This window comes from Triturus cristatus, chromosome 4_2 (genome assembly GCF_964204655.1).
Source record: "Triturus cristatus chromosome 4_2, aTriCri1.1, whole genome shotgun sequence".
NCBI lineage: Eukaryota > Metazoa > Chordata > Amphibia > Caudata > Salamandridae > Triturus > Triturus cristatus.
Window position 1 is genome coordinate 299,018,754 of NC_140586.1, and position 19,900 is coordinate 299,038,653.

The following is a 19,900-nucleotide window of genomic DNA, read 5'->3' on the forward strand; positions in this document are numbered from 1 at the left end:
TTCCGGAGAAGTCTGCAGCTTACCAAAGGCACGATCCCCCACGCCCCGATATTGCCACTCACTGGGACGCCCGGAGGCGGAGGCGCGATAACGGGTATTGCATTATCAGCTTGGCATGAGGCTGGGGTGGAAACAGTGGGAGACCTGTACGTGGATGGTCCTCTTGTGCCCTTTGCGACCCTAACCGATAGTGGTATACCGGCGGGACAGTTTCTCCTACATGCGGCTATTGTGAGAACATTGACGCTGGCATGGGGAGATCTGACAGCTGAGCCGCCAATACACCAGCTGATGCAGTACCTACATGTCATGGGGGAGGGGTCGCATGTAGTCCACTGGCTGGTGCTCGACTTGCTCGTGCACGTTCTGAAACCACCGCAGAGTCTTCGAACACACTGGACTGTGGATAGAGGTAGGCCCTGGACAGACAAAGAGTGGGAACGTGTCTTAACTAGCGCCACACACATACCACGTAATTCACGGTTTAAACTCATACAAACGTACATGTTACACAGAGCATACCTTTCGCAGGACAAAATAAACAAATATTTCAACGTCACTACTTCTAGTTGTCCGAGATGTCAGCTTACGGATGCTGACTTCCTACATATGTTGCGGTCTTGTCCCTTACTACTGCCCTACTGGCGCACAATAACTGAGACACTCACGAACTGCATAAACACTCAGTTGCCTAGCACGTGGGAGGTTTGAGTACTGGGATTTTATACTCGCAATAAAGCTAACAAGGTAAGCTCCAGGTTTTGCGACCTAGGCCTAATAACTGCGAAACGGCTAATTACTAAACGATGGAAGCATAAGGATCCCCCCGAAGCACTCAGTTGGAAAAAATCCCTAGAGATATGGGCGCAGGCGGAGAGCACCGCCCTGCACAGGGAGGAAACAGCGGGGTTACGGAAGTACCCCATAGCACAATCCTGGGATGAAATTCTCCAAGCCCTTACATACCCTCAAGCTATACCACACGCACCTCCCATACAACAGGCAGGTGATGCCGCTGGAGGACTTGATTGATGAGTGCATTATGCCCTGTACAGTGCTGAATTCAACCGTATCCGTTGATCTGAAACACAGCTACGCAGGCCTCGGGGACATTCCGTAGGTACATATTTAGTCATAAGTTGCCCTAGCATCTACACAACTGTGATCAAAACAGACAGTGTAGCCCGCACTCATTACGAACGATATGGCTTTGCCGCAACTTACCTCTGACGACCACTCACCTAACAGTTTCATACTCCATCTGGTATCTGACATCTCTTTCTATTATTTATTTTCCTTCTTTTCTCCGTTGTTCTCTCCCCCCTCTTTTTATTTCCAGTTGTAGTTCATGTTTTGCAAATCAAAAAATGGTTGATATCCTGCATTATTTACTATTATGAGCACATACTACACAAGAGGTATTGTGATTTGAGTCTCAGGAGATGCCGGGAATGCGATGGGCATCTCACCGGCGCCTGATGCATCTGCACACTGACAGCTTCTGTATAAGCGGAACATGCATGGGATACACATATTGACATATTAATGGGGACAACGGTATGCGTATGCAGTTTGAACTAATAGTCCATATACATACATACCGCTATGTGCGCTTCAGATGTAAAATTTTGTCACAAATGCTTGGAGGGAACACCCGACCCTATGTACACAGGCCCATGGCAGACTTTATTTCACTGTACGTTCATTATGTGCATTGATGTGCTATAACTGTATGATAAAAGATAAAATGCAATAAAGATATTCAAACAAAAAATTATAGAAGAATCACTGATAGTCCTTCAATAGAAGAGCAAACTCACTCCAAAAAACTAGAACTTGTAATTTTTAATGGTAAGACAAGAACGCGTAACTCTTTAGGACAGCCTGACCAACCAATGTACCCACTGTAGAGTCTACGTCTATATAGTAGTGTTTGGTGAAAGTATGGAATTACATTTATATTACCTGCTTTACATGTGTTTAACACTGACATTTCTCAACCAAGCAGTAACTGCTTTCCCTCATGCAGAATGATCTTTAGGTTTACCAAGCAGCGGCTTGTTGTCTTAAGGAGGCAAGAAACTATTCAACTGGAAATTAACTGTTTGGATGTAGCCAAAACAGTTTAAAGGGTTCAATAGTTGATAAAGAGCTGGTTCAATTCCCTTACTCTCATTGAATCAAAAAATGAAGATATATTTATGCTGGAGAAGAGGGATTACTAAAGGAAATTCGCAATGATATTGTTTGTTTAGCATGGAAATCAGATGCTCTGTCCTGTGAGAAAGAAAGATGCATACTCATAAAGACTCTATTACGGTGAAATACTATGTAAGGTTCCACCTCAAACAGACTCTGAAGCTTGTTTAATATGTATGCAGAATATGTAATGGCCACTAAAAAAGCTACCATCTAAGTGAGATAGCAATGAAGCCTTATGTGTAGGAGCAAAAGAAGAAGCCATTCATTTACAGAGGACCAATTTGAGTTCCTGTGGCTCTAACTAAAAGGATTGGGAATAGACAATAAGCTATTAAAAGCCATCCAGGAATTATATATGGGCACGTGGGTCTAGCAAACAAATAAAACAAACCCACCTCTTAGAATGCAACAAGATCTAACACAACTGAGATTCAGACAATTTGATGTGGGTGAGAACAAGCAACAGTGGAAATACTTCTGTTACTCCACAAACTGACACTTTGCCCCTATTGGAATGAATCGTTGGCCCACAACATTTATTGCTGCCATGATTTTTGTAATTGAACAATCTTCATTTTTACTTCCATCTTTTAGGAGTTTAAACATTAAACCATGTTCACTAACACTGAAGCAACGTTTGAATCCAATGGATATGCATTTGATCATTGGTTTTATAACATTTTCCAATGGCAAACTTGCAAAATTGGGCTAACATTAGTCATGAATTTGCATTTTAAATTTGCCTTTTGATAAAATTGCACATGCTAAAGATTCTTTTAATAAACTGATTAGGAATTTTATAATTGTTTGGAATTGTTAAATATCTAATTTTTAGTAATACTTTTATTAAGTAAAAGTAATGAGTTTCCGTGTACGAGAAGGCTGCCAGGAACAGTAAAGAAAGACCTTTAAGAAGGACCTTTTCTGTAGGCTCTAACCACTGCCAAATGTACTTCAATCGAACCAAATTGTAGGTTGATCTGGGCAAAATGAAGCAGGTTTGGAATGTTCACATCTAACAAGCAGGGCACTGGATCATAGGTTTGACACACTAGATAGAATCATTTCCACTTAAAAGTGTAGGTTGTTCTTGTAGGAGTTATCTCCGCCTCTTTCAAGATGTTCAAACACACCTGTGGAATTGTGAGGTGTTCATATTGCACAGTTTCAGGAGCCACACCGCCACATTCAAGGACATCCTGTTGAAATTGTGTAAATCACCTTCCATCCTGATTAACACATTCAGTGTCCATCTAAGCTTCCTGTGTGGCATTATAGGCAGAAGAAGCTCTGAAAAAAATCACCATTGTCTCAGCCACTCTGGGGCAATAAAAATCATCTTTGCATTGGAATACCTCCGTTTTATTAGGGCTGATGAAATCATTAAGAGTGGCAGAAAAGCATGGGGAGATTTCTCAGACTATTTTATCGGCATTGACCAGCGATCTCAGTCTTCACATTCTGGGAGGAAAGTTTTTATATTTTGAGACGTTGCAAATAGGTCTTACTTGAGGATAGCCCCAATCCATGAAACTGCCATCTCGTATATTGTTGTCAAGAATCCATTGGTGGTTTCCTACAAAATAACTATTTAGAAAGTCTGCTTGGGTTTTTTTAAGTGCTGGAAGATTAACTATCTATAGGCAGGTTTCTCGCCCATAGTCAACTCCAAATAGCTTGAGATTCTAGAAACAAAGCCCTAGATCTTGTGCTGCCTTGTTTTTCAGCTAGTATATTGTGGTTGTGCTGTCCATCTGAATTCGTATCCTATTTGTTTACAGAGAAGGCTTGAAAGCCTGGAGAACCATCTGAGGTGCTCTACACTCCAAGACAGTGATGAGATACAAGCGTTCGCTGTCCAACCACAGGCCTTACACCATGAACGTCTGCAAATCCACTCCTCAACCCATAAAGGAGGATTCTGTCACAATGCTCTGTGAGGGGAAATCCTGGTGAAGCAGGATTCCTAGCACAAGACTTGCATCCCTGTACCACAATGGAAGAGATTGTGCTGCAGGAAGAGTTCATATTAATTTGTTCTCCTAGTTGTCTTTCCGCTGAGACCACTAATCTTCCAAACACTGCGGCAGAGATCTCATATTAAACCTTGTTTTCGGGAGAATGAAGGTGGAGGAGGCCATCATCCTAAGGAGAATACATCTGATGAGCGGTTGAAGCAGAAGTTTTCTGTACTCAAAGACACTTTGAAAAACACTTCGAAAAATGACAGGTACTTTCTCAGAAGATTGATATGCTTCTCATCCTGTGTTCAAAGGTGGATCCTACCTAACTAGAACCCGTACAGGGGATAACGCGGATTTCTGGGAATTGTCTTGAAGGCCCACACAAAGAGGAGTAATGGTAGTATTGAAACATTGGAGAGCTGTATCTGCTGTGTGAAGTTTTAACAGCCAATCGTTAAGCTGCATATAGATTAAGCTCCTTAGTCTGATAAGATATACTGCCATGCACTTGGCAAATGTCTGAGGTGGTTATTTCAGACCGAAGGGTAAAACTATGCACTGGGAGCTTACTGTGAATGTTGAGAATTTTCTGAACTCCCTCAAACTGGTATGTGGAAGAGTACACCCTGCAGGCCCACTGCACACAACTAGTCCCCTTTTCTGAGTAGGGGAAATTCTGATGCAGAGAACACATTTGGAAATGTTAATTCAGATACACTGGGTCTTATTTTGAAGGTCTGTACTTGTAGCCTCGGAGTTGCAAAGGTAGTAGTGACAGGAGGGAGAATCTTTTTTTCATCAAGTTCTGCAAAGCCAGCGAATAAACACAATAGAGGTCTAAGACCAGAGACCGGTCGTAGTGTCTCCATGATGGCTGACAATTAAGCCTGTGGGACTTCAACTGGGGTGTTCAATTTCACTCCTCCCCTGAGGTGAGCATCTCAGAAGGTTGTAATATTGTCTATAAGTAACGCCCTTAACGAACATGTCAGTGAGGTAGATGTATATGATGAGAATGCTGATTCAGAGAATGAAGACTCACCATTTGAGGTTCACAGTGATGATGCTGTTACAATAAATTATATATGCCCGACATTACTTCCATGTGATGTTACCAATGTTGAAGATGTCACACTACTGGCAAAAGCTGGATTTCCAGTGGTAGCACACCTAGTCTGCAGCATAGGCAGTGGTGGAGGGTTGTTGTTGGTTGGGAAGATGATCTTGCTCATCGAGCATTTCAAATGTCTTGGGATTCTTCGGTGTAAGAAGCTGGTCAATAGTCAGGATACCCACCTGTTGCCACAGCTCCCAGGGTGTGTGTGCCCTCCAGTACTGTGTGCATTATGCCATAGAGAAGTCCATTTATGTATTTGGGTATCAATTTTAAACTGTCTATGAGCCTTGGTGCAAATCTTCACCACTGCCTGAATGACAGACAGGGTTTCAGGTCAAAAAGGCCAGAGCTAAATGTTTATTAATTACTTGCATACCAGGTATATTTATGGTAAGATGTTGTTTAAGGGCAAACATAATGGAGGGTCCTCTAAATGTGGTCTTATATAGGAAAGTTGCGCTGGGTGTAAGGCCGCGTGAAATTTCTCCAAAGATGGGAGACCCAGTCTACCACTCTTTCTATGCACTTGCATTTGAAGATCGCGTGTATCGGCTTCATTTCATTCCAAATATAGGTTGCAAGAAAAGCTACAAATAGTTTACACAGAAGAGTACTGGAAAGGGATCCTTGAGAGCTGTGATTGTGAGGGAAGGGAATCTCAAATTAAATTCTGTGTCTTCAAATCGATACATGATTGGTATTGGACCTTTAAGAAGCTACGGAGAATGAGGTTTACTGCCCCACTGAATTGTTACCGTTGTTATTAACCACATTGTGACACTACACACATTGTACACGATTGTCCGGACACATTTGCATTATGGGCTTAAAACAAAGACCACTCTTAACAGGTCCTTAAACCTACCCATTCCCATTTCACACCACTTTATAATTCTTCATGATAGCACGGACATCCATGACTTAACAATCCACGTACGCTGCCTTCTGTCAATGGAGCTGATGGTAGTTAAACTAGTTAGATTTGGACACTGGCATCCCCGAACATATTAAATGGTTGACTGAAATGTACAAGTTCACCTTTTACAAGAGGATTGTATACAGAGAAAAAGACAGCGTTCTTCTTACAAGTTTGAGCACCTTTCCGTGATGACATAACTTTGTACGGCTAAATCCCAGAGAATCCATCTAGAAGCTAGTAACACTTTCTGCACCACAGTGGAAGTGATTCGCATGGGTGACAAAAAGTGGTCCTATCATCCCTTAAAATGTTTTGGATAGAGCTTATTTATTTGTAATCGCATATCCTAGGTTGTTCAGTGTCCTTTATATTCATAAACCTTACAGGTTACTATTTTCTCATATTTTGATTTTTCCAAGTTCTTTGTGAAGTGCATTAATGTTAATCTGAAATAAGAATTACAACAACATCTTCTTCTCCTCCCCCACCCCCTTTTCCCTTCCATATTCCTGTTTACAATATTTTATGGTATGACTTATTGTGCCTTACAGGCAGAGCTTGTGAGGGCCACAAATTGTACATTGACATTTGCCTGAGACCATGATTGTAATTTGTAATTAAATTAATATAAAGAAGAGAAAATAAAAGAGTATGAAGAAACATGCCTAAGAAAAGATCTGCTTGCAGATATTTTCCTCTTCAGTTTTCAAGGAAGCTGTGTGCATCTGCGATGTGCAAATGGTGAACGGTCAGGACTCACCAAATAAAGGACTGAACAGGTGGGGAAGGAGGAATATTCAATTTAAGTGGATTGTAAGTGTCCATTGGAACCATGAGTGGGTTAGGGGGAATAAGAAGTGGTTGTAGAAGGCCTGAAGTGAATTATCACTGGAGGCCTCGTTGGTAGCAGAGAAAGATGCTGGAGTAGGTAAGGACAGCTGTCCAGAAGGAGACGGAGAAGTTATTGTCAACGTCAAATTGATCTCTCTGACTCAGAGTGTCTCTAAGTTGATCTTGATGCAAAATGATGTGAAGAAAACAGTGCTGACGTCGAAGACATTGAGTGCCTCGATAGTCAGTGCTATGACATGGAATGCTTTGGTATGCAGATGGTGGGTTTCTCCTGCAACAACTGAATGTTTCTTTGCTTCAGTGTCATACTTGCAGGAGAGCTGACATTTAAGGGAGAGCATGTCAGTAGGGTATCATTACTCAGACTCAAAACATAACTCAGGAATAGTCTTGGTGATGATGATGGCGGCTTCTTCTCCTTAGAGCTCCTCATTTAAAAATGCCTTTGTAGAGTGGATATGGTTATAGTGGAAGACACACCTCCTCTAGCCATCCTTTGCAAATTTTTCTTTTCTTCCACTTTCCTAAACTCTTCCAGTTTCCAACGGAGGAAAAATCCTGCTAAGACTTTCAGGGCTTTTTCAGTCATTTATTGATCAAATTTGCAATCTTGCCAAAATGTGAACAGACCACGCAAATTATGTTGTGCACGGCTGCCTTCTTCCGCCATCAGAGAAGAACTTCACAAATCATGAAGTGCTATCGAAGAAGATGCTTTTCAAAGAAAGAAAGCTCCAAATACTTTACAAGTTGAAAAACATCAACTTCTGATGGGAAAACCTCACAAATACAGGGTAAGAAAACCCTAGAAGTGTTCTGATGTCCTCTCAAAATGAGAGGAAAAAACTGAACCCAAGAGGCAATCACCAGTGAAAGATATGCTAGGATAAGGGAGCTGCTGGGTCAAATAAATGCACTGTACATTGTTTCAGTTTCCTATTGGCAGCCTATCATGCTAATTTTCCTTCATGTACTCATGCCGAAAACAATTACCCTGTTTTGACTATGGAAGTTGTGCTTGCATTTGAGAACTAACAGCATTTCACCACCTATAAATAAATACATATGCCATTTTTTAAAATGAAGTGTTTCTGAAACCCTAAATATAGGCAAGAATATTCTGTTTGTGGATATTATTGAAAATATTACAATGCAGAATACACAGTAATGTTTGTGTCTAGGTAGACTGACACTACTAATTCACAAAATTGAGGTTTGCAAAAAACAGGATTAGACAGGCGTGAGGGATAAAGAAAGCTTGAGTTGCTTACATTTCAAGCTACAATGTTTAGACTAAAGGCATAATTTTCAGGAACAAACTTAGACTTAAGTGAGAGTATTACCTGTATGCCCACAATGGATTATCAAACATGCATATGACAAAAACATCAAACTAAGTAAATGTGGCAAAAGAACAGAAACTACTATAATATTTCCCTACAATGGGGCACTAAACAGATTTAAGCAAAGCCACGTTGAACAGAAGGTAATGCAAGCATGACCTTACCCCATCAGGCATCGCCCGCCAACACACTGCGCTGACAAACTCATTGGTGTCATCCTCCTTCCGATCCTTGTCCAGCACACTTTTAACTGTGTCGAACTTGAAAGTGAGCAGCGTTTTTGATAGTCCCTTGTAATACAGATAGAGAGAGTTGTTTTCGCTTCCTGGTTAAAAAGAGGAAAAAGCAAACAAATTTCAGGAACCTTACAAGGATAGTAAACACATCAGGCATTTATCTTGCCCTAGTCTTCCTACAACCAATCATACATCACCAAAAATTAAAGAGCTGGTTGGGCTAAGAGATTTTTATTATCAGATGAGAGACGGTGTAAACAACAACCAGGTCATAGTGGTTCACTGGAAAGGCACTAAGCAAATGCAAGGTTGTTCAATGGGAAGCCATTGACTCTCCTAATTGGTTTTAAAGTTCCACTAACACCTACCTCCCCCTTATTAACCACTGTCAAAAATGTTCAAACAGCTTCTTTCTTCTGAATCACCATGTCAGGTAAGAAGAGCCAATTGATAAACTTTATACAGCACAAAGCTAAGTATTTGCCAGTTGCAGTACTTAATTTCCTTTACTGTATTTTACACTTAGGTGCTGTCTCTTTAGCAGTGCCCAAGATGAGCAAAGGGCAACTTCACATATGCTGTTGCAAAGAAATGCTGTAGGATAGAACTGATGTGAACAGCAGGTATCAATATTCATACAATATATGTTATCTTATCAGGTTTTTGTTTAGTGTGCAACTGTCACTAGTGTGGTATGTGATTAAAGAATTACCTACGTAGGAAGCTATATAATATATATAGCAAACCATTTTTCCCCACAGGGAGAGCCAGCTACATCCACCGAGGTGGGGAGAGTGCAGGACAACGAGTGTGAGACTCGTTACAAAATACCAAAGGAAATCCTGGAAGCCATTAAATTTCATGAAACCAACACGCTGTGTGCAGGCATTCTATCCTGAACATCATCCAGGATTTCCACACACACAAACACATACAACTAAACCGTTCCACAGAAAAGTTCATAGAAATCAATATTTACTCTCTTGTGTAACCCAAGAAATGTGCTTTTTTTCCCTCAGCTGCAAGCCATGACACGTTTTGGCTAAAAAGCCTTTCTCAACTAAGCCACTCTAGTAATAGTTAACATTCTAAGACATAGGAATTCTTCCAATTTTCGCTTGCTAATAGCTTTGCCCCCGTTTAATGAATCTCCAGAAAACTTTGCAGACATATTCCTTCTGCAAAGCTTCATGGTGATTAGTTAAGGGCATAAAAGGACATGAAAGGGGGGCATCCCAAAACACGCTTTCAACCAATGCATTTTCTATAGACTTTTGTATTGGACTTAGTGGCAAAAATTCTATAACAAACTTTCCTGAAATTTGGCAGGAATGTATGTTATGGAGTCCACATGTTCCTTTTTGGCACTGTATGTAAGTTGTTTGTTCAGTAGTTTTGAAGTTATGAAGGATAAAAACATAGTGATATATGGGGGCAACGGTATACCCCTGTAATTTTGCAGTACGCGCCGCTGACAAGGCAGTATAGAATTGGAGAATGTCTGCCTTTACAAAAGTACAAGGTAGCCATGTTGTTTTTATCACACTTTGGCTGTGATCTAGGTTAGGGCCTTAGATTTAGGTAACTAGCAGGTTTTATATTTTTCCCTACCTATTACCACTTTAATAAAGTAGTAATTGGTAGGTAAAAGTATTTGTATTTTTCTATATGTTATATTTTGTTAGGAAGTGTATGGAGTTCCACAGTATTACCAAGTAAGTACTGCAGTACATAATTGTGTGTGTGTATATTACCTACTGGCGGTCGCCAGTAGGTAGTTATAGTTAGGACCACGTTTCCATAGGAAATCCGCAACATTCTATTTTGAATAACTTTGGCGCCGGTCGACGAATCCTCGCGAATTTTTCAAAATAGGTGGGGCGCTACGCTCCGCTCCTACCCTGAAAGTCTCGGGGGGATTCGTCAAGCGGGGGCTGAGATAAAAGGGGGGTCCCAAAACGCGTTTTTCCCAGGTAGTCCTCAGGTCAAGGAAGTGCCTTTTGTAGGTTTGGTGTAAATCTGTTCAGTAGATTCTGAGAAAATAGCCTTTAAATCAATATATATATCTGAGCCAGCTTACGGTGCGCTTACGGTACGCTTACCGTACGCGTACGGTGGCGTGCGCGAGCGCGATTCTGATTGGCTCTTAGATCTTAGTAAACATTCGAATCGGCCGAAACCAGGAAGCGGCGGCCGCCATTTTCTCTCTCGCACTGAGAGTTAGGTTTTAAAATAAAGCCCAAAAACATGTAAAGGGGCTGTTTAGACAGCTCCCACACACATAGCCATGTTGAGGGAGTCCCCAAAGATCCCCCAAGGGCAAAAATGTAATTTTTATTTTTTCGCTAATTTCGCCGATTACGCTTACCGTACGCGTACGGTAAAAAATTATATAAAAAAAAAAACTATCCACACTCTCCCCACCCCGTGTGCAATTGGTGGCCGAAGGCCCCCAATTGTGCATGGCTTATAAGAGGTGTGATAAACTATAATATTTAAAAAAAAAATAATAAAAGAAAAAATTATCCACACTCTCTCCACCCCGTGTGCAAATGGTGCCCGAAGGGCACCATTTGTGCATGGCTTATAAAAATTACGAAAAATTAAAATATTACCTTTCAAAACGAAGTGCATCATATGTCCTCCATGTGCGCACGGTGCGCGAAGCGCATCGTGCGTACATGGCCCATCTAGCGTAACGTGGGCACGCGGTGCGCGTAGCGCACCGCGTGCCCACCGTGCGTGCACGGCACTACCTGCGTAAAGTGGGCGCGCGGTCGCGAAGCGCACCGCGTGCTTACTGTGCGCGCATGGAACGAACTGCGTTAAGTGGGCACGCACGCCACGAATGGCGTAAAGTAACTTAGCATTTAAAAAACCGTACAAATTCACTGAAAAAACCATAGGTTTCACACACGTTATAGTTAGGAATTAGCATTTAAAAAACCTTGCAAATTCACTGAAAAAACCATAGGTTTCACACATGTTATAGTTAGCGGAAATTTTACTGATAAAAAACCAGTGAAATTCCCCCGTTATAGTTAGTGCAGGCAACTATAACTCACGCGACCGCAATCTTCTGCTCATGACATATGTGTCTTTATGAAAAAAAAATATTTGTAATATATGTATAGCTAAACCTGTATGGAAGAAGACATGGGCAAATAAGTGTCTAAATACAGTATTAGCATCAGCAGAGGATTGCGGTCGCGTGAGTTATAGTTGCCTGCACTAACTATAACGGGGGAATTTCACTGGTTTTTTATCAGTAAAATTTCCGCTAACTATAACATGTGTGAAACCTATGGTTTTTTCAGTGAATATATAGATATAGATATATATATATATATATATATATATATATATGCAGCAGATGGATTCGGAGCACAGAGTTTGAAACACACCCACTTCCGCCTTTTCTGTACCTATTAGAGTGTCTCCACCAATGAGAAGAGAGGCGCTCTGAACTTTAATTGTGGACTCTGAGCAATCAAGATGGTAGAGGCATTTGAGAAAGGAATTCATTCCAAAACGCGTCATGCCAGATTTGCCATGCTGAAATAAAGAAAGTTTACCTGGATTCCGTGTGGGCTTTAATCCTATGTGAATGGGAAAGGATTGTTGGTGTCTGATGTTTTGGTGCAGCCACGAGCACCTTAAAGCCCCCATCCACAAGAAGTTCAGCAGGAGTAGTGGCAGACTTTGGATTTCTCAAGGTGCTTGGGACATGCTGGACCACCGTATTCCACAACGGTACTACACTGTTATTCAGGACTGTGACTACACAGTATGCGCGCATACTTAAGGATTGTGCGCTCCGGTGACCATTGGGGGCAATACCGGCTGGATGAGGAGTCGGAAACTGCATTTCGCCCACAAGAAATCATCCAGGTACAAAAGGTGGCGCTGCAGGCACCGCCTACTTGGGGAGTACTTACGTTGGATTGCCTGCAGCAGACAGACTTGGAGCACCGAGTTTGAAACACACCCTCTTCCACCTTTTCTGTACCTATTAGAGTGTCTCTACCAATGAGAAGAGAGGCGCTCTTAACTTAAAATGTGGTCTCTGAGCAATCGAGATGGTAGAGGAATTTGAGAAAGGAATTCATTTCGAAAAGCGTAATGCCAGATTTGCCATGCTGAAATAAAGAAAGGTTCCTTGGATTCCGTGTGGGCTTTAATCCTTTATGAATGGGAAAGGATTGTTGGTGTTATATATATATATATATATATATATATATATATATCCTACTGGCAGTCGCCAGTAGGTAGTTATAGTTAGGACCTAGTTTCCATAGGAAATGCGTTTTTGTTTTCCCCAATAACTTTGGCGCCGTTTGACGAATCTTCGTGAAATTATCAAAACTAGTGGGGTGCTACGGTCAGCTCCTGTCTTGAAAGTTTCGGGGTGATTCGTCAAGCGGGAGCCGAGAAAAAAGGGGGGTCCCAAAACGTGTTTTCTCAATGTTATTTTCCATGGGAAACTTTAGACATGGCTACAGCCCGAACTGCTGAACGGAATTACACCAAATTTGGCAAAAATTTAGCCCTTGGTTCAGAAAGAGTCCTTTTTGTTAAATGGTGTAAATCCGTTCAGTAGTTCCTGAGAAATTAAAAAAATAGAGGTCAAAAGATCAATTTCCCATAGGACATTTCAGCCAAGGCTACAGCCGAAACTGCTGAACCGAATTATACCAAATTTGGCAAAAAGGTAGTGCTTGGTTCAGAAAGCGTCCTTTTTAAAAAAAAAAAATGGTGTAAATCCGTTCAGTAGCTGCTGAGAAATTAAAAAAATTCGATATCTAGGGCAGCGGTGGATTTGCAAACCCTCCCGGCCACGAGTGTCACTGTGATTGGCTGCCAGCGCTCCAAACCAGGAAGTGTTGGCAGCCATCTTGTGACTCGGTAGAACCAAGTCACAAGAAAACAGTAAAACAAAGTTGAAAAACCAGGAAAGGGGGCAGGGCAGAAATAGCCTGACCCCCCAGGCCTGCTCAGGAAGTCCCAGAAGGACCCCAAGGGCCAAAAAAAGCATTTTAAAAAAATAATTTCGGCGGAAGTTGCGTCGGGGTCGCAAATCCCTCCGAAATTATTATTTTTTTTAAATGAAGCTTCTTTTTCTATAAGCCCCCGGGTGGGCCAGGTCCCAGGGGCATTGTCCATTATTTCGGGCCCCCCACGGGGCTTTTCTGAAATATTCGCGGGGAGGCACACGCCCCCCCCCCCTCCCGCAGCCCCGGGGACCGCCATCCCCGGGGCTTCTTTTTTTAAGGGACTGTTCACTAGTTGGGAGGGGGGCCGGCTCCTGCAGTGTCCCGGGGTGCCCACCCCCAGGACACTGCTGTTTGCTATGACAGTGCGAGAGCTGTGCGGCTCCCGCCCTGTCATTACAAACTCTGGTTAGGATTTTGGAAGTGAGAGCAGGTTTACTCCTCTCGCTTTCAAAATCCAAAGCAGATTGCTTTTCCACACAGGGAGCTGCATGTCAGCAGCTCCCCGTGTGAAAATGCAATGCCGGCTCCCACAGGAGGCGGGGAACCGGCGGGACATTGGGGCTCCCCCCACGGTCCCTAAGCATGAGGCCAGGTCCCGGGGGATGGGGTCCCCGGGGCCCAAAATGGCCCGGGAGGGGGGTGGCATTGCCCCCTCCTACGTTTTTTTTCTTTTTTTTTTTGTAAAAAGTATATTTGGGCATGCCCCGGTGGATGGGGTCCCAAGGGAGAATGTAAATGAATGTAAGTAGACTTTTTTTTAAAATAAAAATTGGAGTCGCGACCCTAGCGCGGCCCATAGTGTGAACGCGATGGGTGTGCGGTGCTCAGCGCACCCTGGTGTGAACGTGATGGGTGCGCGGCTTTAAGTCGCGCTCGATGCACGACTCCTGGCGAAAATAATTAAGAATTTTTTTTATATAAACCTAGGTTATATGTTGGGTGGCTCTAAAAAGAGCCCTTGTGTTTATTATGAGTTTCTTGCAGCTACATGCAAGTGCGGATGCAGAGCTTTAGGTTGTTGAGAAACACTCTGTTCCCTTCATCAGTTAAGTGTACTCCGTCACTCCTGTAGATGCCCTCCATATGGAAACGTAGATTGTTGTTATATTTGGAGCCTATTCTATGGTCTCTGAGCTAAGCAGAAACAGTTTTATTGACATTTTTTCTAGCTTACTCAATCTGAGGACAAAATAGTTTGGACCACTTCGATTTCTATCTTTGGCATATGTTAGAGTATACAAAGGCAGTTTGGGGGAAAAGCAACATCAATTCTGCAAAGGTGTCCTTCATTAGCATTTCCAGACCTACCCCAGTCAATGTGCCTAGGTCATTGCCACCACAGTGGACAATCGTGAGGTCAGGGGATTGGAGATGCAAAAAGCATTTTAACCAAAGGCATCAATTGGTGCCTCTTTAATCCTCTCTGTCCAATCCATTTAATGTCTACATTTTGCAAAGCTAGGTCTTTGTCAATACCTCTGCATTCAGAATACCTTTTGCACCAGAAAACATAGGTGTGCCCAACAATCCACACTGAAAGCATCTTGAAGTGATGACTGTGGGTAATGAAAAGATGTCTGTAGCTGAGGTAGTCAGTTGGCAGAATGATAGATATCTAAAATGGTGGACAAGATTCTGTTTTAAAGAAATTAGAGATGTGATTGGCTATTGTACATTGAAAAATAGGGTGCATTTTACTTTGTTTAAAATGCAAGTTTCTTATTGGTTAGCAAAAAATGCTTGAACGGTACAGCAGAAAGGATACGGTCATGTTTTGCAAAGCCAACCACACCTGCTGTTGTCATTTGCAACAGTGTGTGGTGAACTTGTGACCTGGCAGTTAAGTTGAATGTTGCATGACCCGTTGTTATGGAAACTAACATTAAGGAGAAGGGGTGAAGAAGTCAGTTGAAAAGGGTTATTATCTATGACCAATGGGAATGTGTTTTTCAATTTGGAAATTTCTGGGAAGCATGTCATTTGATGCTTATGTGTATATGTATGAAAAAATATAGGGAACTCTTGCAATTACTGGTTTCACCTTGCAGAGTCTGGTGATCTATATTGACTGTGTGTAAAAGAAAATCCTGTCTGCGAGATTTTTCATTCAACAGATTTATTTGAAAGGTGAGTTATATATTTTTGAGGTTTATTTAAAAAAGATTTGAGATTATTGTAAAACTGTGTTGTTTGAAATATATTATTAAATGTAGAGATGTATATTATAATTAGTTTAATTGTACATTAAGTTTAAAAAAAATAATAATCTGTACACTAATATAAATATTTTTAACTGTTCAAATGATTAGCTGAATGATGCTTCATATTTTTAGATAGTTGGTTGAAGATGCAGTACAAATGTGTATTTTGAAAGATGTTCATATAAGGTGTAGTTTATTAGGCATCATTTTTTCTTCTCTCTACAAAGGTATAGTTTAATGATACTGCATAATTATAGATACTTTGGTAAAGATGCAGCAGAACTGTGGTGTTTGAAAGATGATCATATAATGTGTTATTAATTAGGTTTGTGTTATTAGTTTGTACAGAAGGTAAAGTTAATTTATGGTATATAATTAAAGATAGAATGGTGAAATAAGGTGGTGTTAATTCGGTTTTTTTTGCAGTTTAAGCAAAGGTATAGTTGAATGATGCCACATAATTTTAGAAACAAAGCTGAAGATATATGTGGTTTTGAAAATGATCATTAAATGTGTTGTTAATTGCTTTTCTTTCTTAAGTCTGTTCTGAGGTATAGTTTAATGTTGTTGCATATTTGTAGATTGAATGGTCAAGATGTAATTAAAAAATAAACCACCATATATTACCCTTTGTGGCATGTTGGACTTCTACTTATCTAGATAGTATGTAATGAGTTATCCGTCTCTTCAGATACTAGTTAAACAATTGTATGTATGTTTAGTGTCCTTATCCAATCACTCTGCCAAAATGGAAGCACTTATAAAATTCAACATTCACTCTCCTTGCAGCACTCTAAGTACCCTGTCACTATCCATGTACTAATGCAATGACCCAGGCACTAACACATGCAGTGCTACAATTACATGTGCAGTATCTATGCATTCCTGTAACAACCTACACACTACTGAATCACTCCTCCAATTACCCAGGTAGTACCTATGCAGTCCAGCAATCACACTGTCACTCCCTGTGCACTCCTCCAATCACCCAGCCAGTATCATGCAGTAATCCAAAAACTCTGCCAAAACTCAAGCACTCTAAATATCCAGTCACTATCCATGTACTCGTGGAATGACCCAGGCACTAACACATGCAGTGCTACAATCACATGTGCACTATCCATGCAGTCCTCTAACCACCTAGATACTGCTTATGCACTCCTCCAATTACCCAGGTAGTACCCATGCACTCCAGCAATCCCCCTGTCACTTTACAGCACTCCTCCAATCACCCAGCCAGCACCATGTACTTATCCAATCTCTCCCCCAAAACCCAAGCACTTATAAACTCACCATGCACTTTCCTTACAGGACTCTAATCATCCAGTCACCACCCATGTACTCATTCAATGACCCAGGCACTAACACGTGCACTGCTACAATCACCTGTGCACTACTGATGCACTCATACAATCACACAAGCACTAGTGATGCACTCATACCAATCACTTATGCACTACCCATGCACTCTTTCAATCACTCAAGCTCTACATATGAAGCCATGCCGTCATCCGGGCACTGCCCTACACTTATTGCTCTTTTTTAAACAGATTAGGTGATTCTGAACATAAATGTTTTTTTTTTTTTCTATTTTATACTTGTTTTGTGTTTTTTTTTTTTAACTATTCTGTACAATTTTTCTGTTTTTTTATAAAAAAGAAAAACAACAGAACAAAGAGTCCAACTTTGTAATTAAACAGTCATTGCAGAAAAAAATTAAATAACATGAGTGGTTTCTTGCGGCAGAAACCACAGCTTCCACAGACTGCTCACCAAAACACACTACTGCATTGCACTTGATGCACAGTTGTTTATGATTGGCGAACTCGGGACGAATATCAGGTCCACGTCTTACTCCTGATGTACTAGGTCCAGCAGCCTGGTCTTAATACTGCGCAGCTTCCTGGGCGCGACGATGTTGTTCACGCACCAGATGCCGAGGATGTAGTGTCTGCAGATGCTTCAGCATGCTGGACGTCCCACAGGAGTACTTCCTTGTGAGAGCACCCTTCGACAGAGTGCCTGTAACTTTTGTTGCATTCTCCTTCCTCTGTCCGTCCGGAAATGTGAAGAAGACCTAAAAACTGACTCTTATTTTTTTTACTGGTTCCTCCAACACTACTTCTTCCTCTGTTAACAAGTTAACTTCAGCTGAAGAAGCCATTTTTTAAGATTCAAAAACACCCCAAAAATGTACAAAATAGAAAAGTAACACAACAGGTGTGTCTCCTAAGATGAAGAAGGAATGAACAAAAGAGGGAGGGGGTTCTTCACATTCTAGAAAGAAAACCTTGTAAACCAATCAAATGCTTTCTTTTCAAATCACATGGGGTTCGCGCACCGGGCGCGCACCCAGCGCGATTTTCATTAAACATATTTAACAATAATATAACTTTATTCCAAATACAAATATATGCTTTTTATATTTAGTTTAGATAATCTCTTGCTTTAAAACACATATTAAAGTTCTATATATATACTTTTAAAACAAACATTTTAAGGGCGTCCCGCACCCAGTGCGACTGCATACGTGAGTGACGTAACGCGGGGCTGGACACCGCGCACCCATCGCATACCAACCGCGCACATGACGCGATCCCATACGTATATCACGTGATGCGGGCCATGCACCACACACCCGTCGCTTACGAAACGCGCACATGGCGCGATCCCATATGTATATGATGTTACACGTGGCCGCGCACCCGTCGCATACCAAACGGGGCTCCTTCACGACTTTAGCAATATGGCGGCTTGAATTCACACACCCACCATGATAGGTACATGACTCCATTATTTTTTAGAAAAAAAAATATACATATATTTTAAAAGACATAAACCATTACATATTTAAATTAAAATGAAAAAATAAGAGAAAATTATTATAGGATATCAGAGTTACAAAATTACATTAAAAAAACTTGTAATTTACAGAAAAAAAGAAAGGTTTTATATATATTAAACCTACAATTTAGCATTTAAAAAACATTGAAATTCACTTAAAAAACCATAGGTTTCAGGCACGTTGTAGTTGGAAATTAGCATTTAAAAAACCTTAGAGATTCACAGACAAAACCATAGGTTTCATTGACATTATAGTTAGTTGGACATTTCACTCGTACAAAACCAGAGAAATTTGGCCGTTATAGTTAGTTGAGCTAACTATAACTCGCGCCCCCGCAATGCACTGCTGATGATGTCACATATTACATCATTCATGACATGGTCAGTGACATCACTAATGACATCACTGATGACATCTCAGACCAACATGAAAAGGAGTCACTACGTTCGGGAGGCAGGAGACTCGAGTCCGCAGATCTAGCTTGTTTGAGTAGAAGGGGGTGTTGGGCGTTTTGACAGACAGAGCCTGCAATTCACTCACTAGTCATGCTGATGTTATGGCAACGAGAAAGACAGCCTTGTGGGTAGGGAACCTAAGACAACAACTATGGAAAGGCTTAAAGGGCACACACATAAGGAATGTTAGGACAAAAAAGTCCCACTGAGGCATAACAAACTGTGAAGGGGAAAACTGCACTGTGTCTAGAACTACTCTGATGGAAGGGACTTTCGCATGTTGAAAATAAACCCAAACATTGTTATGAGGTTTGCCATAGTTTGAAGGGGGTGATATCTTCCTGTGTCAAGCCCGCCTTCCTTTAACAACCAGTCCTGAAGGAAGGGGAGGAGTCAGACCTGCAACCTCTGAAGAAGTGCTGCAACCACCACCACCACTTTCACGAAAACCAAGGAGTGCCAGTGAGGCTAAAGGGGATCACGGTGAACTGAAAAAAATCCTGTGCCACAGTAAACAGCAGGTAGCACTGTTGAGCCTGCAGGACCAGGATGTGGAGAAAGCCCCCTTCAGGTCAAAGACCACTAACCAGTTTCCAGGATCAAGAGCAGACAAGACCGGGGACAAAGTGAACATCATAAAGTTGTCCTTTCGCAGGAAGGAATTGAGGGGGTGGAGATCAAAGATGGGACGGTGGCCTCCATCCTTTTTTGACACCAGGAAGTATGGGAATAACAACCAGTATCAACTTCCAGCAACGGCACCCTCTCTAAG

General features: G+C 41.5%; 1 protein-coding gene across 2 annotated transcripts in view; it reads right to left on the reverse strand.

Annotated features, from left to right (window-relative positions):
* The window catches only part of COP1 (COP1 E3 ubiquitin ligase), a 689,508-nt gene that overhangs the window by 130,363 nt on the left and 539,245 nt on the right, over nt 1-19,900 (reverse strand). For both annotated transcript variants that reach the window (XM_085601600.1, XM_085601601.1), the window contains exon 18: nt 8,562-8,722. In XM_085601600.1, coding sequence (XP_085457726.1) covers nt 8,562-8,722 — 161 coding nt within the window. The remainder of the gene's footprint in view (nt 1-8,561; nt 8,723-19,900) is intronic.